The sequence below is a fragment of the Ranitomeya variabilis genome, chromosome 7, assembly GCF_051348905.1.
Source record: "Ranitomeya variabilis isolate aRanVar5 chromosome 7, aRanVar5.hap1, whole genome shotgun sequence".
Lineage (NCBI taxonomy): Eukaryota > Metazoa > Chordata > Amphibia > Anura > Dendrobatidae > Ranitomeya > Ranitomeya variabilis.
In genome coordinates, this window is record NC_135238.1 from 42,989,552 (window position 1) to 43,010,789 (window position 21,238).

Below are 21,238 nucleotides of genomic sequence, written 5' to 3' on the forward strand. Positions count from 1 at the left end.
TCAGAGATCCACAATGAACTTCTGGAGTAAGTTTGCTGCACTGAAAGTAAAGGGGCCGAATAATATTGCACTCCCCACTTTTCAGTTTTTGAATTTCCACAAAAATTTAAAATAACCAATAAATTTCGTTAAACTTCACAATTGTGTTCCACTTGTTGTTGATTCTTCACCAAAAATTTACATTTGATATCTTTATGTTTGAAGCATGATATGTGGGAAAAGGTTGAAAAGTTCAAGGGAGCTGAATACTTTCGCAAGGCACTGTATATATTATAAAATGTATCAGTACAACATTTTTATTTAAAGGAAAGGGTGATTATTAAACTATAACACTGCATATGGTTATTCATATAGCACCAAAAGGCAATCACTTACAGTACAACATGTTGGTTTTGCAATCAAAGAAACAGAAATGCAGTAGTAGAAAAAAAGGACATAGAAAGGTCAACCGCAGCCACAATTGTCTGTAGATATATTTTAATGTGTTTCTGAATAATAAATAAAGACACGGTCGGCTACTATGTTTACATCCCCCTTCAGGAATGCCTTTGGCGGTCTCTCTCTCTCTCTCTATATATATATCACCCATGAATGCCAAGTCTATAAATTTGATTTTATAATTTAAAATCCTTTTATTTTTTGCCTTCAATTGAATCTCTCTTCTGCCATATGATTAGAAGGGGCAATGATAAAGGGCATCATATAGGAAAATCTGCAATTGGTGCTAGATAAATATTGATGGCATTAAATAAACAGGTAATATGCAATTACTGCGATGTGATCAGACCATAATTTCACTTTGGTGATATAAAATTTAGCATCACTGATACAGGGGCGGGCTGTCAGATGGACAGACTGACCCCGTTATGGCACTCCATAGGCGGTGGCAATGCCATCAAGCAAAGCCAACTGGCACATTAATTTATTAGGGGCGAAGCGTACACATGGATGTATCTTGCGTATATATTTTTTTTTACAGCAATCGCTTCTGCACTGTTGGTACTAAACTAAAATCTTTCTGAAATGTACTTAATACATTTTCAGCATGTCCTTTTATCTGAAATTGAAACCCACCCCCTAGATATGTCTTTGTTTAAAGCTTCTCAGTTGTTAAAACCATTTTTAGGACTTACACCATAGAGCCCTGATTCTGCAGCACTAGCCATACGCTAGATTTCAGTTATTTGGAAGTGCTGAGACTTGCCCCAACAACAGGCATTGGACAGCAAATTAGGAACAAAGGAGACTCCTAATGGCAAGCAGTCTGGAACGATTTTATGAAAGTTGTTTACAAGCATATTGACATAATTTATGTGAAAGTACAGTGACCATTCTTACACTGAAGAGTTGCATAATCCAGAAGAAATGCTAACCGGCTCGCGGCCTCTGCAATCTCATCCTTCAGCTTATAAACAGTCACGTCACTTGAGGTCCTCAAGAAGTCAGCAAGAGCAACCAGATCTTCGGTAGTTGCGGGCACCTCGCTGACTCGGTCTGCTATCCTGCTGTACTTTAAACAGATACTGGAAGGACAGAGGAAAAAGCTCATTTAGCATGGTCGATATAATCAGTGCAAGCAGCTACTACCTCACTATTTTCATTAATGGGATTACCTAGAGGTTGAAATTTTTTTTTAAAAGCTCCCGTTTCGAACCTTTACCCACTGCCAGTTTCTACCAGGTCTCATTTCGATGCACCAGAAATTTGCCAAAAATTCCTAATTAACCAATCACTGGCCACAGAAATGACCCGGCACAGCCACTGATTCTCAGAGTGGGCATATCTGGTGATGTATAGTGATGGGACCAAGAAGTAGAGACCAGCAAGGATCAGCGAAGAAGAATATCTAGAACGGGGGCCTCATCGTGAACTGCTACCAGTGGAAAGTTGCTTGGGATTCCGACACAAATGAATGGGACTTCCAACCACCTCTCCACTAACACCGACGTGTTTAGGGTGCCACTTCCAAGACAGATGCAGCTTCTGTAGCCAGTGGATATGCCATAAATGTGCAGGATGGGAACACCCCTTAATGAACTTTCCAATTTACTCATAATGCAAAGCCAAAATATCAAATAATCTGCCCATTAGGCACATAATAAAAGAAGAACCATCCATTGTGCATTTCATGTTGATTTTTCTTTATCTCACATTAATCAAAGGATAGAAAATTGAACTAGGTATAATTAATAGTAAAGCTCTGCTGTCATGTTAGATCACAGAGCTAACAAGTCTAAAAGGCTACATTACCGCGGTCCACGGAACGGATGACAGGTGATGAAAGGAAAACAAATATCACTTTTCTAATCATTGACTACACATTTGTAGTGAATACTGTAAACCTTTGAAATGCTATAAATGAGCTTGTTACAAGCCATTATGGTGGATGGTTCACTTTTTGGACTGAAGGCCTCTGTATAATGATGGCTCCCCAATAGACCACCTCTCATAGAAGACCATCCCCTCACCCAGACCTGATTTCCTATTAAAGATTTTCAATTTAATCATATATAGTACATACTGGCTCTCTTGTTTAGGAGGACAATCCCCCTAGAAAACCAATTTTCAGCGCAATTTTGGGTGGATGGTAGAATCAAGGCGGTATTACCATAGTTATAACTATAAACCTTAATCCTTAGTTATCACCTATCCACACCATACGTAATAAGTGGGGGTCTGACTGCTGGAACTTGCACCAAATAGCAGATGGAGGAACTTTTATACCTGTTAGGATGGAGTGGAGGTGACCATGCTTGACCTGCGCTCTATTCATCACCTATGGTGCTACTGAATGTTGCGCTTGGCTTATTCCGGCAGACCCATAGAGAATAAATGAAGAGCCAGTCGTTGTCCAACTGCTTCTCCATCGGGTGAGAAAATTTGCCCAATATGCCGATCATTGCAGGTTCCGGTGGTTAGGTGAGGTTGTCCAATTAAAACAAGTTCAAGCCCTCTTACACAGGCTGATGCTAAGAATATGGGGATGGACCACATTTATTTACTATTTATGATCAATCGGACCCCAAACAGTTAATAAATAGCTGGTCACACGAGGTGATGACAATGAATTTCAGACTACCTAAAACATACGATCAGCTGATGAACAACCAGATGATCGCTCCCATGTTTACATGGACCAAGGTTCCAGGACAAATTTTCTTACGGAGGCTCATTTGGCCGATTATAGACTTGTAGAAAAGGGACTATCTTTATTAGAATGACCACTTATTTTGCATTGCTCCTAAGTCACAGGTTACGTTAAGCCAGGAAAATTGCACTGCATCTAATCCTCTGCAGGTTCATTATGGCAATGTGGAGGCTTCGGAGCTGAACCTCCCACCATTTCCTACTGGTGTAATTTCTGTACAGACACGTGAAATTTGGGATGCGTTATCCTTACACACAGCACTGAGTATATCTTATAAAGGGGTTTTAACCCCTTAATGACAGCCAATACGTCTTTTAACTGACCTGAGATATAAGAGAATAGCCTCCCCATACAGGAGACAATCCAGCAGCTGTCGGCTGTACACTATAGCTGACAACTTGCTGTATCAGCCACGATCAGTGTTTGCACCATCCAAATCTGTTTAACCCCTTAGATGCTGCTGTCAATAGTGACTACATCATTATATATGGTTAACAGAGTGTGGGGGCTTCCTCTTTATCCAAATTGGTGCCCTCAGATCATGATTGTGTGGTCCTGATGTTTGCCATGGCACTTCATGACCAAATAGCGGCCTTAAGGTACCGTCACATTAAGCGACGCTGCAGCGATAGCGACAGCGATGCCGATCGCTGCAGCGTCGCTGTTTGGTCGCTGGAGAGCTGTCACACAGACCGCTCTCCAGCGACCAACGATGCCGAGGTCCCCGGGTAACCAGGGTAAGCATCGGGTTGCTAAGCGCAGGGCCGCGCTTAGTAACCCGATGTTTACCCTGGTTACCAGCGTAAAAGTTAAAAAAACAAACAGCACATACTCACCTGCGCGTCCCCCAGCCTCTGCTTCCTGACACTGACTGAGCTCCGGCCCTAACAGCACAGCGGTGACGTCACCGCTGTGCTTTCACTTTCAGTTTAGGGCCGGCGCTCAGTCAGTGTCAGGAAGCAGAGGCTGGGGGACGCGTTGGTGAGTATGTGCTGTTTGTTTTTTTAACTTTTACGCTGGTAACCAGGGTAAACATCGGGTTACTAAGCGCGGCCCTGCGCTTAGTAACCCGATGTTTACCCTGGTTACCAGTGTAAAATATCGCTGGTATCCTTGCTTTTGCTGTCAAACACGGCGATACACGGCGACCTAGCGACCAAATAAAGTGCAGACCTTCTAGCAGCGACCAGCAATTTCACAGCGGGATCCAGATCGCTGCTGCGTGTCAAATACAGCGATATCGCTATCCAGGTCGCTGCAACGTCACGGATCGCTGGCGATATCGCCTAGTGTGACGGTACCTTTAGAGTCTGACTGCTGTAGTAATCTGTTCAGACGTTAGAGGCATTTAGGTGGTAAAAATACACATTTTCATTTCTGTCACACCACTTTGCATTAATTCCTGTAAAGCACCTGAAGGGTTAATAAACTACCTGACTGCAGTTTTCAATATGTCAGGGGGTGCTGTTTTTAAAATGGTATCACGTTTGGAGGTTTTCCAATATATGAGACCCCTAAAGTCACTTCAAACATGGATAAGTCCCTAAAAAAAAATTTAGTAAATTTCCTTGAAAATATGAAAAATTGCTGCTACATTTTTAACCCTCCTAAAATGCTAACAAAATAAAATAACATTTTACAAATGGTCCTAGTGTAAAGCAGACATGTGGGAAATGGTATTTATTAATGGTTTGCTGTGGTGTGGCCATCTGGATTAAAGGGATAAACATTCAAATTTCGAAAATTGCTAATTTTTTAACATTTTTCTCAAATTTTTGATATTTTTTATAAATAAACACAAAACATATTGACCTAAATTTACCATTATCATAAAGTATAATGTGTCATGAAAAAACAGTCTCAAAATCACTGGGATTTGTTGAAGTGTTGCAGAGTTATTACGACATAAAGTGACACTGGTCAGATTTCAAAAATTTGGCTCCGTCACTAAAAAAGGGCAGCAAGACTGTTGGACGGGGAAGTTTGTGCAGGACGATCTTGTCCGCTGCTTTCAATTGCAACTACTAGAATTTCAAATGCAGCCCCCTTGACTATAATAGATATATTATATTTTAAATCAATGCTGGCATCCTGGCCGCCTCTTGTGAGTGCTAGCCTCTATGACATCGGGATGCATGTCATAATGTTGTGTGAGGCCTTGCTTGATGTCATGACTCTGCGGGGGCTTAGCTTAGTATTTTACGCAAAAGAGGTACCAAGGATGCCAACATTCGAATGCCTATGCCAGACAAAGAAGTTTGCAAGAAGGTGGTCTGGCTGCCACATGCCACAGAGTACAGATATGGATGTCGGACCAGGATCCCGAGAATCTTTTTGTTCTACTCTGATATATATATATTTATTTTACTCACTTATGTAGCGCCATTCATTCCGCAGCACTTTACAGACATGGTCATCACTGTGCCCATCGGGGCTTACAATCTACATTCCCTTTCAGTATGTTTTTGGAGTGTGGGGATAACATTCAAACTCCTTGTGTCTCCACAGTTGTCTCCCATCAAACACATCTGGGTTGACATCAGTTGACAACTGCAAAAGGAGCTGCCAGCAGCAGATCTTGATGATTTGTCCAAATGCATTCAGCACAGCAGAACATTCCCCAGACAACCATTATTAATCTCACCGTTAGCACCAAGGCTGTAAGTTAAGGGATTTCTGCATATGGCGCTCATACTCAATACTGAATACATCAAGATGTTTTGAAAATTTCACTTGCATTTTTTCATCATTTACTTATCATTAACATGTCTACTCATCCTCTGATCTCCATAACATCTTGGTGTAGCAATTTCAATGTTGAGGAGTTTGTATACATACAAATATATATATATATATATATATATATATATATATATATATATATATATATATATATATATATATATATATATACACACACACACAGTATATACACCTAAACATCGTGATCGGTTGATTGGGACATCCATATCCATACGTTCATACATCTCACCTCTTATTGAGCTCCCTGTTTTCATCCACTTCAAACTGAATAAGACGATCCTTCAGTTTTTGGGCTCTGGCACACAGATCTTCATTGAGACGCAAGGCATCCAAGCAGAACATGGCCAGGGGAACCGTAACATGCATGGATGCAATTTCCCCACGGAGTTGTGATAAGTTATTGATTTTCTGTGCATAAGAAATGAACAGGCCTCAATTAAATACTATTAAAGTTTGACATAAATGGAATAAATGTAATGTTACTAGTTATCATCATCATCATCATAATAATAAAAATATATAAACCTGTAAAACGTGTTAAAAAAATATATGATTTGTGACAACTAGACGCAAGCATTGTTACCGTTTTTTGTTTACAATTCTTGGTTAAGTGTAAGATTCACTCACTACTCCCAGAAACATAACATCACAGAGACAACACATAAAGGATGAAATATTGCAGGAATATTCCACTCAGAAAAGATAGTTATGGTGTCCCAGTGGTGGGATAAATTATATAGTTATGTCACATTTGCAAAGTCATGTCACAGAAAAGAAAAATTGTTCATGATAATGTCACAGTACAGGCACTATATCTGTAATGATGCAACGGTACTGGGATAATGCACCTAATAATGTCATACTACAGTGTGTGGTAGATCGGCTCACTCGGCTGCACACAGAGGTAGACATGGGTACACTGCGGCTTTAAGAACTTCCTTTGTTTTATTGCAGGTGTAATAGAATGCAGGTACTGAGTATGTCACCACGGAACAGACAGACCAACAGTTGAGGGGTTTAATAACAGGGATATGGTTCTCCTCGCAGGGAGGAAGCAATGCAAAATAACTAACAATAAAACAATGCAAAAATACGGGAGTTAAACAATATAACCGAATTAAGCAGGATTCCTTGAGAAAAGAACACTTATCAGTCTGGAGATGACTTGCTTGGAGGGTCGTCTTCTCCAACGTAGGCGCCGAGAAACAGTGGCACTTGACGTCCCTCTGTTGTCCGTGGGCAGAGTAGTCTCTGAGAGCCTGCTGCCTGGGGTTTCAGGAGTTAATGTGGTATGCACAGGCTCTGAGTCTTTAACTTTTACAGCACAACCTGGAAGTCGGGGCTCCGCAATGTTAAGTCTCTGTACCAGGAAAACAGGGGCTCCGCAATGTTAAGTCTCTGTACCAGGAAAACAGGGGCTCCACAATGTTAAGTCTCTGTACCAGGAGTCAGGGGCTCTGTACTGTTACCGCGGGGACCAGGGTGTCATAGTCTCTAAAACGGGTCTCAAAGTGCCCCTCTCCAGTCACAGCAGAGTCCGCTTTATGTACTCACGAGATACAGTCTTTCTGGGCAGTCTCTCTCTATTTGTCCTCAGACCGGGAGCTCTCTCTCTCTTCTGAAGTGCAGCTGCACCCTGCTCTGCACGCTGCTCTGTCTCCTGCGCGCGTCCCTTTCCCGCCCTGTGGCTGCTTCCTTTCTGTCCCAGTCTATCAGTCTCTCCCTAGGGAACCCGCAGCACAGCTCAATGGTTCCAGGCACAGAGCCAAGAAGGTAACCGCCCCCAGGCTCTTCTTGTGCTTTTAACTCCTTACATTCCCCCCCTCTTTCTGCTCGCCATTCCACGGGCGACATCTTCAGGAGTTCCTGTTGGCAATCTTCCAGTCCTTGCACAATCTGCTGCCAGATGAACTCGTCCTGATTGTAGCGAACAGGGGGTACACCAGCCGTTGAACGTTCAGAGCGTCTCAAACCAGCAGGGGTGGTGGTGTCAGCTGCTGTGGGAGGAGTCGAGGCTTCCTCCGATATGTTGGTAGAATCTGGCACCAGCCCTGTCCCTGGGTTCACTGGAAGAGATTCGGAGTCTTCCTCGTCTTCCACATCTACATTGATCACTGGCGCCGCCGGTGGGGGTGCTGGAGTCAATTGGACTGATTCAGGATCTTGAGACAAACATGGGCACAACATATTCCTGTGCAGCGTGCGGGTGGGAGTCCCTTCTTCCGTTTCGGGCTGGACCTCATAAACGGGGCCCCCGTTGCCGAGCCGCCGCTTCACTCGGTACGGCCTTTTCTCCCACCGGTACTCTAGTTTGTTGTGTGGGCACTTTTCCCTCACTAAGACTCGGTCTCCAGGCCGCAGGGCTGTCCCCTTTTGAGGAGCTACCTGGGGATGCTCCAATTCTTGCAGCCGGTCCTGCACTAGACGTTGAATTGTCCGCAGCCGACGACGATGTTCTTGAACCCAGGAGTACACCCCCGTCCGTGGGTAGTCCTCCTCGGGTTCCAGCGCCAGCTCTGCCAGTCCCTTCCCGGGTCGGCCAAAGAACAGAGAGTAGGGGTGAATCCGGTGGTGCTGTGTTTACGATTGTTATACGCCCACACCAATTCAGGGACGGACTCAGTCCACTTCGCCTTCTGGTCCTCCTCCAGGGTCCTCAGCATTTGAATCAGAGTGCGGTTAAATCTTTCACAAGCCCCATTCCCCTGTGGATGATAAGGGGTGGTCCGGGACTTATCGATTTTGTACAGCTGGTGCAGCTCCTCCATCACTCTTCCGAGGAAGCAGGCCCCTTGATCAGAATGAATGCGCTTGGGACACCCGTACACCTGGATGAAGTGTTTGCAGATTGCGTGAGCCGCAGACTCGGCAGTCTGGTCCCGCGTGGGCATCACTACGGCAAATTTAGTAAAGTGGTCTATCATCACTAAACAATGCTCATAACCTTGGTGTGCTGGTCCAATTGTCCAGTAATCTATTGCCAGTAGGTCCATGGGGCCAGAAGACCTCACCGTCTCTGTGGGAGCTCGTTGTTCTGGTGGTTTGACCAGCTCACAACTTCTGCATTGCCGACATACTTTATCCACAGTTTTCCTTAAGTGGGGGTGATAAAATAGGCGCTGTAACCACTGCATAGTCTTTTCTGGCCCAAAGTGTACTCCTTTCTCATGTGCTTCCTTAGCCACCTGGTCTATCATGGACGAGGGAATCACTGTCTGCCATACAAGACTGAGTTCTGTTTGCAGGAATACCTTCCGGTACAGGATACCATCCCGCAACTCGAGCCTCTCCCACTGGCGTAGCATCTTCAGTACTTCAGGTGACATGGACCTCCTCTCTTGTCGATTGGGCATTTGTTCGGACACGACCCACCTTCTCAACTGAGCTAGCTCCGGATCCTCCTGCTGTACTCGGACCCATTCATCGCGAGGCTTGTTGTGTATCCGCTTTTTGGGCTCCCCTGGTGGTTGCTGGTGGTACTGGTGACTTGTTTGCACTTTGCTGCTTCTGTTCACCTGCTTCCATCAGTGTTTGGGAGTTTCCTATTTAGCCTTGCTCTCCAGTCATTTCCTTGCCGGTCATCATTGTAACCAGAGGCTTCGGTTGCATGTTCCTGCTACTAGTCTGCTGATCAGCTAAGTGGACTTTGTCCTTTTGTTTTGTACCTTTTGTCCAGTTTGCAGTTTTTGTAATTCTCTGTAGCTGGAAGCTCTTGCGGGCTGAAATTGCCACTCCTGTGTCATGAGTTGACACAGGAGTCTTAAAGTAATTTCAGGATGGTTTTTGAAAGGGTTTTCAGTTGACCGTGAAGTCCTCTTTTGTATCCTTCTGCTATCTAGTAAGTGGACCTCTCTTTGCTAAATCTACTTTCATACTGTGTATGTCTTTTCCTCTTAATTCACCGTTATTACATGTGGGGGGCTGCTATCATCTTTTGGGGGATTTCCCTAGAGGTAAGCCAGGTCTGTTTCTTCCTCTACCAGGCGTAGTTAGTCCTCCGGCTGGCGCGTGGCATATAGGAAGCCGTAGGTATGCTCCCTGGCTACTGTTAGTTGTGTGGTAGATTTAGCTCACGGTCAACTCGAGTTTCCATCACCCGAGAGCTCGTTCGTTACTTATATGTTTCTTACGTTCCCTTGCCATTGGGAACCATGACAGTATGACCGGCCCCGTGTTAAACTTATTGGCAGAAGAAAGGAGAGAAAAAAGAAGTCTGTACATTTTTTTTTTTTTCCCTTTTTCCTCTATGCTTGCTCCATAGTTGGATCAGTTGTATTTCAGCTTTAATTACAGCCTTTGCCTTTCTCTCCTTATAATCCTTGAATGGCTCTGAGCTCACCTGTTTAAAGATGGATCCTCAGAGTTTGGCTGCAGGTTTAAATAATCTTGCTACGAAGGTTCAAAATTTACAAGATTTTGTTATACATGCTCCTATTTCTGAACCTAAAATCCCTACACCAGAGGTGTTTTCCGGAGATAGATCTCGGTTTTTGAATTTCAAATATAATTGTAAATTATTCCTTTCTCTCAGACCTCACTCCTCAGGAGATCCTGTCCAGCAGGTTAAGATTGTAATCTCTTTGCTGCGAGGTGACCCTCAAAATTGGGCATTTTCATTGGCACCAGGGGATCCTGCGTTGCTCAATGTGGATGCGTTTTTCCTGGCTTTAGGGTTGCCTTATGAGGAACCTAATTTGGAGATTCAAGCTGAAAAAGCTTTGATAGCCCTATCTCAAGGGCAAGATGAAGCGGAGATATACTGCCAAAAATTTCGTAGGTGGTCTGTGCTTACTCAGTGGAATGAGTGCGCCTTAGCGGCAAATTTCAGAGAGGGCCTTTCTGATGCCGTTAAAGATGTTATGGTCGGGTTCCCTGCGCCTACAGGTCTGAATGAGTCCATGACAATGGCAATTCAGATTGATCGGCGTTTGCGGGAGCGCAAACCCGTGCACCATTTGGCGGTATCTTCTGAAGAGACGCCAGAGAAAATGCAATGTGACAGAGTTATGTCCAGAAGCGAGCGGCAGAATTATAGGCGTAAAAATGGGTTATGCTTCTATTGTGGTGATTCTGCTCATGTTATATCGGCATGCTCTAAGCGTACTAGGAAGGTTGACAAGTCCATTTCAATTGGCACTTTACAGTCCAAATTTATTTTGTCTGTAACCTTGATTTGTTCATTATCAGTTATTACCGTGGATGCCTATGTGGACTCTGGCGCCGCTCTGAGTCTTATGGACTGGTCCTTTGCCAGGCGCTGTGGGTTTGATTTAGAGCCTCTGGAAGTCCCTATACCTCTGAAGGGTATTGATTCTACACCTTTGGCTTGTAATAAACCACAGTTCTGGACGCAAGTGACTATGCGTATGACTCCAGACCATCAGGAGGTGATTCGCTTCCTTGTGTTGTACAATTTACATGATGTTTTGGTGCTTGGATTACCATGGTTACAGTCTCATAACCCAGTCCTTGACTGGAAGGCTATGTCTGTGTTAAGCTGGGGATGTCGGGGGGCTCATGGGGACATACCTTTGGTTTCCATTTCGTCATCTATTCCATCTGAGATTCCGGCATTTTTGTCTGATTATCGTGATATTTTTGAAGAGCCTAAAATTGGTTCACTCCCTCCTCACAGGGATTGTGATTGCGCCATAGATCTGATTCCTGGCAGTAAATTTCCAAAGGGTCGTTTGTTTAACCTATCTGTACCTGAACATGCTGCTATGCGCGAGTATATTAAGGAGTCCCTGGAAAAGGGACATATTCGTCCTTCTTCATCACCTTTAGGAGCCGTTTTTTTCTTTGTCTCTAAAAAGGATGGCTCTCTGAGGCCTTGTATTGATTATCGTCTCCTGAATAAAATTACAGTCAAATATCAGTATCCGTTGCCTTTGCTGACTGATTTGTTTGCTCGCATAAGGGGGGCTAAGTGGTTCTCTAAGATTGATCTTCGTGGGGCGTATAATTTGGTGCGAATTAAGCAGGGGGATGAGTGGAAGACCGCATTTAATACGCCTGAGGGCCATTTTGAGTATTTGGTAATGCCTTTCGGCCTTTCTAATGCACCTTCTGTCTTTCAGTCCTTAATGCATGATATTTTCCGTGAATATTTGGATAAATTTATGATTGTGTACTTGGATGATATTTTGATTTTTTCTGATGACTGGGAGTCTCATGTTCAGCAGGTCAGGAGGGTTTTTCAGGTTTTGCGGGAGAATTCTTTGTGTGTGAAGGGTTCGAAGTGTGTTTTTGGGGTTCAAAAAATTTCATTTTTGGGGTATATTTTCTCCCCTTCTTCTATTGAGATGGACCCTGTCAAGGTTCGGGCTATTTACGACTGGACGCAGCCTACTTCTCTGAAGAGTCTCCAGAAATTCTTGGGCTTTGCTAATTTTTATCGTCGATTTATAGCTGGTTTTTCTGGCGTTGCTAAACCTCTGACGGATTTGACTAAAAAGGGTGCTGATGTTGCCAATTGGTCCCCTGCTGCCGTGGAGGCCTTTCGGGAGCTTAAGCACCGCTTTTTGTCTGCCCCTGTGTTGCGCCAGCCTGATGTTTCTCTTCCCTTTCAGGTTGAGGTCGATGCTTCCGAGATCGGAGCGGGGGCGGTTTTCTTGCAGAAAAGTTCCGACTGCTCAGTGATGAGACCTTGTGCGTTCTTTTCGCGAAAATTTTCGGCCGCCGAGCGAAACTATGATGTTGGTAATCGGGAGCTTTTGGCCATGAAGTGGGCATTTGAGGAGTGGCGTCATTGGCTTGAGGGTGCCAGACATCAGGTGGTAGTTTTGACTGATCACAAGAATTTAATTTATTTGGAGTCTGCCAGGCGCCTGAATCCTAGACAGGCACGTTGGTCGTTGTTCTTTTCCCGGTTTAATTTTGTGGTCTCGTACTTACCGGGTTCTAGGAATGTGAAAGCAGATGCTCTTTCTAGGAGTTTTGAGCCTGACTCTCTTGGGAATTCTGAACCTGCTGGTGTCCTTAAGGAGGGAGTGGTTTTGTCTGCTGTCTCTCCAGATTTGCGACGTGCTTTGCAAGAATTTCAGGCGGATAGACCTGATCGTTGTCCGTCTGGTAGACTGTTTGTTCCTGACGAGTGGACCACTAGAGTCATCTCGGAAGTTCATTCTTCTACTCTGGCAGGTCATCCGGGAATTTTTGGCACCAGAGATTTGGTGGCTAGATCCTTCTGGTGGCCTTCCCTGTCTCGAGATGTGCGTGTTTTTGTGCAGTCTTGCGATGTGTGTGCTCGGGCCAAGCCTTGTTGTTCTAGGGCTAGTGGGTTGTTGTTGCCCTTGCCTATTCCGAAGAGGCCTTGGACGCACATCTCTATGGACTTTATCTCGGATCTCCCTGTTTCTCAGAAGATGTCTGTCATCTGGGTGGTGTGTGACCGTTTATCTAAAATGGTTCATTTGGTGCCATTGCCTAAGTTGCCTTCCTCATCTGAGTTGGTCCCTCTGTTTTTTCAAAATGTGGTTCGCTTGCATGGTATTCCGGAAAACATCGTTTCTGACAGGGGTACCCAGTTCGTGTCTAGATTTTGGCGGGCAGTCTGTGCCAGGTTGGGCATTGATTTGTCCTTTTCGTCTGCATTCCATCCTCAGACCAATGGCCAGACGGAGCGAACTAATCAAACTTTGGAGACTTATTTGAGGTGTTTTGTGTCTGCGGATCAGGATGATTGGGTTGCCTTTCTGCCGTTGGCGGAGTTTGCTCTTAATAATCGGGCTAGTTCTGCCACTTTGGTTTCTCCTTTCTTTTGCAATTCAGGGTTTCATCCGCGTTTTTCATCTGGTCAGGTTGAATCTTCGGATTGTCCTGGAGTGGATGTGGTGGTGGATCGGTTGCATCGGATTTGGGGACAAGTGGTGGATAATTTGGAATTGTCCCAGGAGAGGACTCAGCAGTTTGCTAACCGTCGTCGTCGTGTTGGTCCCCACCTTCGCGTTGGGGACTTGGTGTGGTTGTCTTCCCGTTTTGTCCCTATGAGGGTTTCTTCTCCCAAATTTAAGCCTCGGTTCATCGGTCCTTATAGGATTTTGGAGATTCTTAACCCTGTTTCCTTTCGTTTGGACCTCCCGGCATCTTTCGCTGTCCATAATGTGTTCCATCGGTCGTTGTTGCGGAGATATGAGGTACCGGTGGTTCCTTCTACTGAACCTCCTGCTCCTGTGCTGGTGGAGGGTGAATTGGAGTACGTCGTAGAGAAGATCTTGGACTCCCGTATTTCCAGACGGAGACTTCAATATCTGGTTAAATGGAAAGGCTATGGTCAGGAAGATAATTCTTGGGTAACTGCCTCTGATGTTCATGCCTCGGATTTGGTTCGTGCCTTTCATAGGGCTCATCCAGATCGCCCTGGCGGTTCTTGTGAGGGTTCGGTGCCCCCTCCTTAAGGGGAGGGTACTGTTGTGTATCCGCTTTTTGGGCTCCCCTGGTGGTTGCTGGTGGTACTGGTGACTTGTTTGCACTTTGCTGCTTCTGTTCACCTGCTTCCATCAGTGTTTGGGAGTTTCCTATTTAGCCTTGCTCTCCAGTCATTTCCTTGCCGGTCATCATTGTAACCAGAGCCTTCGGTTGCATGTTCCTGCTACTAGTCTGCTGATCAGCTAAGTGGACTTTGTCCTTTTGTTTTGTACCTTTTGTCCAGTTTGCAGTTTTTGTAATTCTCTGTAGCTGGAAGCTCTTGCGGGCTGAAATTGCCACTCCTGTGTCATGAGTTGACACAGGAGTCTTAAAGTAATTTCAGGATGGTTTTTGAAAGGGTTTTCAGTTGACCGTGAAGTCCTCTTTTGTATCCTTCTGCTATCTAGTAAGTGGACCTCTCTTTGCTAAATCTACTTTCATACTGTGTATGTCTTTTCCTCTTAATTCACCGTTATTACATGTGGGGGGCTGCTATCATCTTTTGGGGGATTTCCCTAGAGGTAAGCCAGGTCTGTTTCTTCCTCTACCAGGCGTAGTTAGTCCTCCGGCTGGCGCGTGGCATATAGGAAGCCGTAGGTATGCTCCCTGGCTACTGTTAGTTGTGTGGTAGATTTAGCTCACGGTCAACTCGAGTTTCCATCACCCGAGAGCTCGTTCGTTACTTATATGTTTCTTACGTTCCCTTGCCATTGGGAACCATGACAGAGGCTGCTCCAGCAAGTTCACACAGGCCTCTTCCTGTTCAATTTCCCGCGCCGCTGCCACCGTCCTGGCAGTCTCTCCAAAACCTGGAACCTCTACATCTTCCAGTTCTTCATCCTGGCTGGGTGCTGGTTTGCGATAGTTTACTCGGGAGAGGGCATCCGCATGTACATTCTCAGCTCCTCTTTTATACGAAATTCTGTATCGGAACTTGGCCATTCGGGCTACCCAACGTTGTTCTAGGGCGCCTAACTTGGCATTCTCGAGATGGGCCAACGGATTGTTATCGGTGCGTACATGAACTTCTGAGCCAGCCAGATATTCCGCGAACTTCTCAGTCATTGCCCACACCAGCGCAAACAGCTCCAACTTAAATGAACTGTAGTTTTCTGGATTCCTTTCTGAGTCATGCAGAGACCGACTGGCGTATGCGATGACGCGCTCTTTCCCGTCCTGCATCTGCGACAGTACAGCCCAGAGGCCCTGCAGGCTCCCATCAGTGTGCAAGATGAACGGTTGTGTGAAGTCAGGCCAGCACGGGGGCCTCCGTTAATGCCTTCTTCAAAGCCAAGAATGCCTCCTCCTGATGCTTCCCCCACTGTATGTTCCTGTTTTTGGCGCAAGAGGGCACTCCCCTCAACAACTCCTGGAGTGGATTAGCAAGGCGTGTAAAGTCTTTTACAAAGCGTCTGAAATATCCCGTGAGTCCCAGGAACGCACGCACATCTTTCACCGTTTTTGGAGTTGGCCACTCTTGTACCGCAGCGATCTTCTCCTGGGAAGGCCTCACCCCCTCAGCGGAGACAACATGTCCCAAGTATTCAATCTCGGTACGGAAGAGGTGGCATTTCTGGGGTTTCACTTTCAAGCCATACTTCTGTAGCCGACTCAGAACTTGCTCTAACCTCTGCAGATGCTCCTCAAAGGTGGGGGCAAAGACGATGATATCATCCAAGTAGATCAAAGTGGCTTCAAAGTTCAGGTCTCCCAGACATCTCTCCATGAGTCGCTGAAATGTTCCTGGGGCATTTGCTAGGCCGAAGGGCATCCGGTCAAACTCATACAGTCCCATCGGAAGGATGAAAGCCGTCTTGGCGCGGTCTTGCTCAGACATGGGCACCTGCCAGTAGCCGCTGGCCAAGTCTAACATGGAGAAATATCTGGCATTCCCTAGTGCCGTCAGGGACTCCTCTATCCTGGGCAGTGGGTATGAGTCCCGCACTGTGCAAGCGTTGAGCCGCCGATAGTCCACACAGAACCGCAGGGACCCGTCTTTCTTTCTCACCAAGACGATAGGGGCAGCCCACGGGCTCTGACTCTCACGTATAACTCCCTTCTTCAGCATGTGTGACAGCATTCCCTTCACCTCCTGGTACATCTGTGGGGGTATTTGGCGGTACCGTTCCCGGATTGGTGCCGCATCCCCGGTGGGTATCTCGTGGGTGATGGCCGTGGTACGTCCAAAGTCATCTTCATCTTTGGCGAACGCATCCTGAAATTTCCCCAATACAGCTTCTACCTGAGGTACCTGCTGCGGAGTAAGTTCCGAGAGCTCCGCCCTCATGCGTTCCAGTATCTGGCGCCCTTCTTGCATTAATCTGGGGTCCGGGGCTGCCTCTGCCTTGACGGTCACCAGCCACGGGTCTTCTGGCCTTGCTGTCAGCTGTACCGCCTAAGTGGGGACTGTTGTGAATTTACCTTTTGGCTCCCTCTAGTGGCTACTAGTGTTTTTACTCTGGGTATGTCTATCATCCCTTGTATGCTCACCTGGGTCGTTAGGTCAGGGGTGTTGCTATATTAGCTCCCTGGACCTTCAGTTCAATGCCTGGCAACGTTGATATCAGAGCTAATCTGTAGTGCTCTTGTCTACTGATCCTGGTTCCTGCTTGATTAAGCTAAGTCTGCTTTCTTTTTTTTTTTTTTTTCAATAATGCTTTTATTAAACTTTTTTGACAATACAAATATAAAATTTGCACATTCTTGTATCAATCAGTCAATGTTACGTCACATCTCGAGCAATACGGTGTAAGTAAATAAAATAATTTGCATAAACATAACAAATAAGTAGAATGGCTAATTTAAAAGGTCTGTTTTTGGTCCTTATTATCTGTCATTGCCATATTTTGACGTTATGCCGGAATGGGCAAAAAGACAGAGAAGTATGAAGAAAATATTTAGGAAAATGAAGGGGGGGGGGGGAGGAGAACATCTGGGGAAAATGAAAGAAGGGGGAAGGGGGGGAGAGCACCCGGCTTCCACTCCTACATCCTCAGGTTTATATGTCCCAATCCGCGAGTCATCCTCACAGAGGCGGACGACCTGCTATTGTTTGTTCCAAGAACCAAGTAGTCATCTCAAAACAATCTCTGATTCCTTGCTTAGTGTGAGCCGGAAGGATCGCTATAAATGGTTCCCATGTGTCAAAGAATGTCTGAGTCCTTCTCTCTTTTTGGAGGGAAGCGTCTATCCAGTCCATTCTAAACAGAAAAGCAAGTTTCTCTAGGAAAAGTCGCAATGTGGGCACTTTAGGCGCCAACCAGTTTTGCAGAACTGTTTTACGAGCTGCAGCTGAGATAATAAAAAGGAATTTTTTACCATGGTATGGTATATGGACATCATTATCCGTAATATGACCAAAGAGAGCCCAGGCTGAAGTAAGTGTGATGTTATATGAGGTGTGCGTCGACACGAAGGTATATATACGCTGCCAGAACAATTGAATTTGTGGACAAGCCCAAAAGCAGTGATAGTGGTCCGCTTCAGATTCCCCACATCTAGAACAGGCCGGGCTCGCCAGATTCCCCATCAGATAACTACGTTTTGGTGAAACATAGGTCTTGTGTAGGATCTGTAACGCCATTTCCCAATAAGAGACAGAAGATATATATTTGAGTGCTTTCTGTAATGCCCGCAAGATAAGAGATGGTGTAAAGGAGACATCATCCACCTGCCATTTTGTAATTCCCACCCCTACGGTATCATACTGTATCAGAGGACGAAGGAATGTATAGTACTCCGAGACCAGACCCTTATTCTGAGTGCATGTATTCAACTTGCTCAGTAATTCGTCCTGCCAGTCATTGTCATTGAAAGCGTGTATGACACTATGTGCGTAGCTTTGCAACTGCATGTAGTGGAAAGGGTGTGTGCGTATATAGTCAAATAAAGTGCATGCCTGAGCAAATGAAATGACGGTCCTTGTCTGTGTGTCAACTATGTCTCCAATGGATTGTAAACCCTCTCTCTGCCATCTAGAGAAGATGGGGTGTGCCTTTCCATCATGGAAACTAGGATTATTGGAAAATGACTGTGCAAGTGAAACACCACTGGACAAGTGTAGCCTCCTACGCACCACCACCCACGTCCTCCACATTGACATAAATAAGGGGTTATTTTTATGGTCTGATGTTAATGAGGGATATGGGGAATGTAATAAGCTTACCAGGGACCTATTATCTATCAGAGATGATTCTACGGTATTGGATGAATACGTGGATGTACCGTTCAGCCAGTCCTTAAGGATCCGCATATTGGCTGCCAGATTATATAATTTAACACCTGGGAAATTGATTCCCCCATTAGTCTTAGGCTGTTGGAGGATGTACAGTCCAATTCTAGGTCTCCTTCCCTGCCATATGAAATTGCGGAATAGTCGATTGATGTTGCGTTCATCTACGGGTCTTAAAGTCTGCTTTCTTGCTTTTTTGCTATTGTTTTTGTTTACATTTTTGTCCAGCTTGTACATAATCTGTATCCTGTCCTTGCTGGAAGCTCTAGGGAGGCTGGAGTTCTCCCCCCGGGCCGTTAGACGGTTCGGGGGTTCTTGAACCTCCAGTGTGGATTTTGTTAGGGTTTTCGTTGACCATATAAGTTATCTTACTACATTCTGCTATTAGTGAGTGGGCCTCTCTTTGCTAAACCTAGTTCATCTCTGTGTTTGTCATTTCCTCTTACCTCACCGTTATTATTTGTGGGGGGCTTGTATCCAACTTTTGGGGTCTATTCTCTGGAGGCAAGAGAGGTCTTTGTTTTCCTCTTCTAGGGGTAGTTAGTCCTCCGGCTGGCGCGAGACATCTAGCGACCAACGTAGGCATGTTCCCCGGCTACTTCTAGTGTTGGCGTTAGGAGTAGATATATGGTCAACCCAGTTACCACTGCCCTATGAGCTGGATTTTTGTACTTCGCAGACTTGCTGATATCTCTGAGACCCTCGCCATTGGGGTCATAACAGTTTGCCAGGCCAGTATTAAATGTTAAATGCATTGCAGAAGCGGGATTATAAGAAAGAAAGTTCTGAGTTTTTTTTTTCTCTCTCTCATTTTTTTTTTTTTTTTTTTTTTCTTTTCCCCTTTACATCTGAGTGGCTTGTGATTGCTGCAGACATGAATGTCCAGACCTTGATTACAAGTGTGGGCCAGCTTGCTGCTCGTGTGCAGGGCATACAAGATTATGTTATCAGAAATCCTATGTCAGAACCTAAGATACCGATTCCTGAACTGTTTTCCGGAGACCGATTTAAGTTTAGAAATTTCAGGAATAATTGTAAATTGTTTTTGTCCCTGAGACCCTGTTCCTCTGGAGACTCCGCTCAGCAAGTGAAAATTGTTATTTCTTTTTTACGGGGCGACCCTCAGGATTGGGCTTTCTCGCTGGCGCCAGGAGATCCGGCATTGGCTGATATTGATGCGTTTTTTCTGGCGCTCGGTTTGCTTTATGAGGAACCCAATCTTGAGATTCAGGCAGAAAAAGCCTTGCTGGCTATGTCTCAGGGCCAGGATGAGGCTGAAGTGTATTGCCAAAAATTTCGGAAATGGTCCGTGCTGACCCAGTGGAACGAGTGTGCATTGGCTGCAAATTTTAGAAATGGTCTTTCTGAATCCATTAAGAATGTGATGGTGGGTTTTCCCATTCCCACAGGTCTGAATGATTCTATGGCCCTGGCTATTCAAATCGATAGGCGGTTGCGGGAGCGCAAAACCGCAAATTCCCTCATGGTGTTGTCTGAACAGGCACCTGAATTAATGCAATGTGATAGAATCCTGACTAGAAATGAGCGGAAAATTCATAGACGCCAGAATGGCTTGTGTTACTACTGTGGTGATTCTACACATGTTATCTCAGCATGCTCTAAACGTCTTACTAAGGTTGTTAGTCCGGTCGTCATTGGTAATTTGCAACCTAAATTTATTCTATCTGTAACTTTGATTTGCTCACTGTCATCGTATCCTGTCATGGCGTTTGTGGACTCAGGTGCGGCCCTGAGCCTTATGGATCTGTCATTTGCCAAGCGCTGCGGATTTGTTCTTGAGCCATTGGAAAATCCTATCCCTCTTAGGGGTATTGATTCTACGCCATTGGCAAAAAATAAACCGCAGTTTTGGACACAGGTTACCATGTGCATGACTCCCGAACATCGGGAGGTAATACGTTTTCTTGTTCTGCATAAAATGCATGATTTGGTTGTTTTGGGTTTGCCATGGTTACAGACCCATAATCCAGTCTTGGACTGGAAGGCTATGTCAGTGTCAAGTTGGGGCTGCCATGGAATTCATGGAGATTCCCTGCCCTTGTCTATTGCTTCTTCTACGCCTTCGGAAGTTCCGGCGTATTTGTCTGATTATCAGGATGTCTTCAGCGAGTCTAAGTCCAGTGCACTGCCTCCTCATAGGGAATGTGACTGTGCAATAGATTTGATCCCTGGCAGTAAGTTTCCTAAGGGGAGACTGTTTAATCTGTCGGTACCTGAACATACCGCGATGCGTTCATATATCAAGGAGTCTCTTGAGAAGGGGCATATCCGTCCTTCTTCTTCCCCTCTTGGTGCGGGATTCTTTTTTGTGGCCAAAAAGGACGGATCTTTGAGGCCTTGTATTGACTATCGGCTTTTAAATAAGATCACTGTCAAATTTCAGTATCCTTTGCCGTTGTTGTCAGATTTGTTTGCCCGGATTAAAGGTGCCAAGTGGTTCACCAAGATAGACCTTCGGGGTGCGTACAACCTTGTGCGCATTAGGCAGGGCGATGAATGGAAAACCGCATTCAATACGCCCGAAGGTCATTTTGAGTACTTGGTGATGCCATTTGGGCTCTCTAATGCACCTTCAGTTTTTCAGTCCTTCATGCATGACATTTTCCGGAAGTATCTGGATAAATTTTTGATTGTTTATCTGGATGATATTCTGTTTTTTTCTGATG

The 21,238-nt window shown here is 45.2% G+C and overlaps 1 protein-coding gene across 1 annotated transcript in view; it reads right to left on the reverse strand.

Moving 5' to 3' along the window:
• The window catches only part of DNAH3 (dynein axonemal heavy chain 3), a 373,447-nt gene that overhangs the window by 226,875 nt on the left and 125,334 nt on the right, over window positions 1-21,238 (reverse strand). Inside the window, exons 13-14 of the mRNA XM_077274961.1 lie at window positions 6,141-6,319; window positions 1,339-1,523 (exon numbers count right to left, since the gene is read on the reverse strand). Of these exons, the coding sequence (XP_077131076.1) occupies window positions 1,339-1,523; window positions 6,141-6,319 (364 nt within the window). The remainder of the gene's footprint in view (window positions 1-1,338; window positions 1,524-6,140; window positions 6,320-21,238) is intronic.